This window comes from Cynocephalus volans, chromosome 4 (genome assembly GCF_027409185.1).
Source record: "Cynocephalus volans isolate mCynVol1 chromosome 4, mCynVol1.pri, whole genome shotgun sequence".
Taxonomy (NCBI): domain Eukaryota; kingdom Metazoa; phylum Chordata; class Mammalia; order Dermoptera; family Cynocephalidae; genus Cynocephalus; species Cynocephalus volans.
This window is the reverse complement of record NC_084463.1, coordinates 106,165,834-106,170,865: the sequence shown is the minus strand read 5'-3', so window position 1 is coordinate 106,170,865 and position 5,032 is coordinate 106,165,834. Positions and strand designations below refer to the sequence as shown.

Sequence of the window (5,032 nt, the reverse complement as noted above, 5' to 3'; positions counted from 1 at the left end):
TCGTTAAAGCAATATTAATTATGCAACCACTATATTGCAGACACTAATGACTTGGGATACAACCATGAAAAAATAGTTACGGTCTCTGCCCTCAAGGGGCTAATATATTTACAAAATAAGAGAAAAAGAAATGAATTCAATATAATTTTAGGTAAGTATAAATCTTATAAAGCCAATGAAAGCAGGCTAAAGAAATAGAGTTGAAAGGATGCTCATTTTAAATACAATGGACAAGGAAGTCTTCTTTGTGGCTTAGGTATCTGAACAGGGATTGAAAGAAGTGAGGGAGCAAGACTTTTGAGAGGATTTGGAAAAGAGTGTTTCAGCTTCTGTGAATAGAAAAAGCAAAATCCCTGGGATAAAAATGAGTTTAGAATTGAGGAACGGCACAAAGTATGTGCCTGCAGTGGAGTGAAGAAAGGAGTGAGTGGCAAGAGATGGGTTTGGAGAGTAATTTAAGGGCAACAGACCATCTGAAGAAGTTTTTTATTGGATATTGTGAATAACGAAGGAAAGGAATAAATAGATTAGTAGAGCTGCATTCCATAGAGTAAATGTATCAGAAGGTGGTTTAAATTGTAAACTTGAGTAATTTTATATGGATTACAGAAAGAAGCTTGCAGATAAATACTTCAGGATATGTGATACTGGAAGTGAGAGAGAGAGCGAGAGGGAGAGAAAAGCAGAGGAAGAGAGAGAAAGAGGATTTATTTACAAGCTAATGAATAAAAAATATAGTAGAGGGCTGAGCCAATAAACCAGGTGTTCACTGGGAAGTTTGAAATTTAATTTGAAAAGAAGAAATACAAATTATCGTTGGTAAAAGAATAATCACTTGGAAAAAATAAATAAGCAATGAAGAGTTTTTTCCCTGTAGCCTCAGTGTAGAGAAAAAGAGATTGCAAAACAAACTTCCTGTGCCTTACCTCCTCCATGGAATTTATATTAATTAAGCTATGTCAATGTCTCATACATATGACAGTCTCCACCCCAGGGGAATCAGGGTTTAAGTAAAAACATAAATACCTTTTCTTCAGCACCTTAAATTATGTGTCCTAGCAGATGGCAAGTGTTTTTAAAGATTCTTAGAGATTTAAAGATCATGGTAAGTCATGCCAAGGTTCAGCTGTGAAATACAGGGGAGACGGGGAAAGGCTTATACCAAAATTGAAAGGAGAGACTGGGGGAAATAAGAGTGGGGAGAGACAGAATGCACAATTATGCTCATGTCCTTCCAAGATTACACATGTTTTCTTCCATATACATATACCTAAGACCATACAAAGTCTCATACACAAAACCAACAGGACTGTAAAGCTGATGAGGAAAGGGATGCACTAAAATATTCTGTATCAGTTTATTGTTTCTGAACCTATGTATAAATGACCAAATGTGATAACAAGAGGTAGGAGGATATGCAATGAATGTTAAAATGACAAGTCAGCATACAGTTGTAAGAAGATAAAGTGACTGGACACTTTGAGAAATGTTTACACACTTTGAAATAATGTTTTCCCTGCTAGAAAGGAAATCACAGTTTTAAAACTCTTTTGGAAAATCCACAAAGATAAGTGTGATAAGTTAATTCTTTTCTGTGTAGCTATATTTTATGTTCCTTAGTTTCTGTTGTATGCAGCCCCTAATATTGACTGAAGTAGCCAGTATTTCTTAAGACTTAAGAGTCTGTAGATACTTAAAGTTCAGTAGATATTTAAGTGTCTACTCATTCTCTGTAAAATGTAATAGAGAGGACCAAGATTCCAGGATTATGTCCTGCTGGCTAATATGCTTTCTTTCTTCAGTTTGCCCTTTTGTCCTTATTATTCTCTCCATCTAGAATGAATTTCTTTCTTTTTTCTTTTTTGAAGAATTGCTCTGTAAGTAATAGCGTAAACCTAACCTCCTCCATGGAATTTATATTGACCTATTTCTACCTACACCACCTGACACTTACATCTACCATAGCACTTCCAATGCAATTTTTCAATTTGTTCTTTGAAATTTTATCTCCCGTACCACATTGTGGTCTTCTTGAGATTATGTAGCCGGTATTATTCAAGTTATTCAATTAAATGCTGGCAAATTTAGGATCTATTGGGTTTTTGATGGAATAAATTGTTAAGGGCACCCCTGCACATCTCTTGTGCATTATCCGCTAATGAAAGACATAATTGTATCCTTAACTTCAACTTTCTCGTTACAGGACTGAGAACTTTAAAGTCATCCTTCCCAGTCTTAATAACCCAAGTTTACATTTATGTTCTTCTTCCTGAGAGAATTTCTCAAATTACCTCCCATTTCTGCCAGCTTTCATTAGCTTCAAAGAGGTACGGTTGTTTTTGGGCAGTTGTCTTGTCATGGGTTTAACATGGAGTGTACTGACCGTATTTACCTTTGATGAGTGCCACTCTGACTTTCTCCAACATCCAAGAGTTCCCAAATTTGAATCAAAGTTTTCTGTGCAATTGTACACATCACAATCAGTCACTTCCACATTATCTGTAGAACTGGTTTTCTATAAGAAGTTGCCCAGTAGTAAACATCTCTTGTGATGATTGCTTAAAGTTTTAATTCATTATATATGAGTTCAGAATTTTCTCATTGTCAGGAAAAGTGCTATGAAACAAACTCACTTATATTTGTATTGTGAAAAAGAAGATCTCCATAATGACACTAATATCCTAGATAGAGAACAGTTTTTGTGCAGAATATATTGCAGGATAAAGTTCTTCTTCCTGCTATCCATCCACGTCCATGCAAATCTGAGATGAGATTTAACATTGACTAGCAGAAAAAAATTACTCTCCAGCCAAGTGGTCCCTTGCTAGAAATTCTCTTTAATAGAGACTATTTTTTGTGTGGGCTCTACAAATACTTATCTAGATTGAGGTAATTTTAATTCCATATTTAATTACAACTGCAAAATATTTCTGCCAAGTATCTTCCTCTTCTTTACTTTATTCATTTTCCAAATATAGTGGATAGAACTTTCCTTTTGCAAAAGCAGTTATGATGTAAGAAAGTAGTTTATTATCTCAAACACCACATTGAAATTAATTGCTTTCCTGCTTCTTAGTTAATTTGTTTATTTAATAAATATTTAAAATTGAGAATTTTTAAGTGGCAGACTATTTATAATTCACATGAATAAAAAATATTTTTTTCTCTTCTCTAAGATTAGACCTTCATGTAAAAATGCACACGCATATACACATACTGTTATAAACACTATCTTCAGTGTATACAGGATTTCTCTAAGGGAATGGTTGACATCAAAAATACCAAAAAAATGACCACACACATTAAAAAATATGGATGTAAAAGGATCAGTTACACAGACCCTGAAGCTTAGTTATTTTTTTCTGTTTCTGCCTAGATCCCGCATTATGAATTTCCGATGGACAGATAGAAATTTCTTATTCCCTTGTCTCTCTGCTCCCCGCCATGTGTAATATGTTCTAGTAGAAAAAGTGGCAAAGAGTGAGGCTGAATTTATTCCAGGTACTGTTTTATGCACAAGTGACGCTAGCAAAATAAGCGGAGAGTATTTTATTTAGATTTTTTCTGAAAGGAAACAAAGAAAGAATGCATTGTTATTTTGCATTTGAATAGGAACCTGCATAAAGTGAAAAGTAGAGTAGAAATCACTAATGGGAAGTGAGTAATTTTCTCTGGTATGCACAACAGCTACTTGTGGCAGAAAGAATGTCCATTCCTAACGACACCCAGTTCCATCCTTCTTCATTCCTGCTGTTGGGCATCCCAGGGCTAGAAGACGTGCATATCTGGATTGGGTTCCCTTTTTTCTTTGTGTATCTTGTTGCACTCTTGGGGAATTCTGCTGTCTTGTTTGTCATCCGGACCGAGCACAGTCTCCATGAACCCATGTACTACTTCCTGGCCATGTTGGATTCCATCGACCTGGGCTTGTCCACAGCCACCATTCCCAAAATGCTGGGCATCTTCTGGTTTGGTCTCAGAGAAATATCTTTTGGAGGCTGCCTTTCCCAGATGTTCTTCATTCACTTCTTCACCGTCATGGAGAGCATTGTGCTGGTGGCCATGGCCTTTGACCGCTACATCGCCATTTGCAAACCCCTTCGGTACACTATGATCCTCACCAGCAAAGTCATCAGCCTCATTGCAGGCATTGCTATTCTGCGGAGCCTGTACATGGTGGTTCCACTGGTGTTTCTCCTCCTGAGGCTGCCCTTCTGTGGACACCGCATCATCCCTCATACTTATTGTGAGCACATGGGCATTGCCCGTCTGGCCTGTTCCAGCATCAAAATTAACATTATGTTTGGCCTTGGCAGCATTTCTCTGTTATTGTTGGATGTGCTCCTTATTATTCTGTCCTATGTCAGGATCCTCTATGCGGTCTTCTGCCTTCCCTCCTGGGAGGCTCGACTCAGAGCTCTCAACACCTGTGGCTCCCACATTGGTGTTATCTCAGCATTTTTCACACCAGCCTTTTTCTCTTTCTTCACACATCGTTTTGGTCACCACATCCCCCGATATATCCACATTTTCTTGGCCAATCTATATGTGGTTGTTCCACCTGCCCTCAATCCTGTAATCTATGGGGTCAGGACCAAGCAGATTCGGGAGCGAGTGCTGAGGATTTTCCTCACGACAGATCGCTGACCAGTTAAAGTTTGGAGACTCTTAGAATTCATGTTTCCTCCATTGTTAAAAGTAGAGCTAGCATATGTCTGTCATGATAGAAAGCAGGAAGCAACGAGGAATGTTGTTACCAATAAAATTATCTATGAATTAAAACTTTTGTGTTTAAGGGTAATAATGAGAATATTGAAATTTGTATAAAAATCTACTTTTACAAGTAGTTTCACTTATATTGCTGGATCCTTAACACAATCCTATAAAGTATATGCTACTTAATCCACTTTTGTTATGAATATCTTGATTTTGGGAACAATTAAGTGATTTATTCAAATTCAGTGTTTAGTAGGAAGTAGTAATTTAAGCCAAAAAGTTTGCCTCCAAATTGTACACATTTTCATCTATACCA

General features: G+C 36.9%; 1 protein-coding gene across 1 annotated transcript; it reads left to right on the top strand.

Annotated features, from left to right (window-relative positions):
- The first annotated feature begins 3,699 nt into the window (after nucleotides 1-3,699).
- LOC134376373 (olfactory receptor 52E8) lies at nucleotides 3,700-4,647 on the top strand. Its single transcript, XM_063094953.1, has one exon. It carries the CDS (start codon nucleotides 3,706-3,708, stop codon nucleotides 4,645-4,647), a length of 942 nt encoding a protein of 313 aa, XP_062951023.1. The 5' UTR covers nucleotides 3,700-3,705.
- Nucleotides 4,648-5,032: the final 385 nt, after the last annotated feature.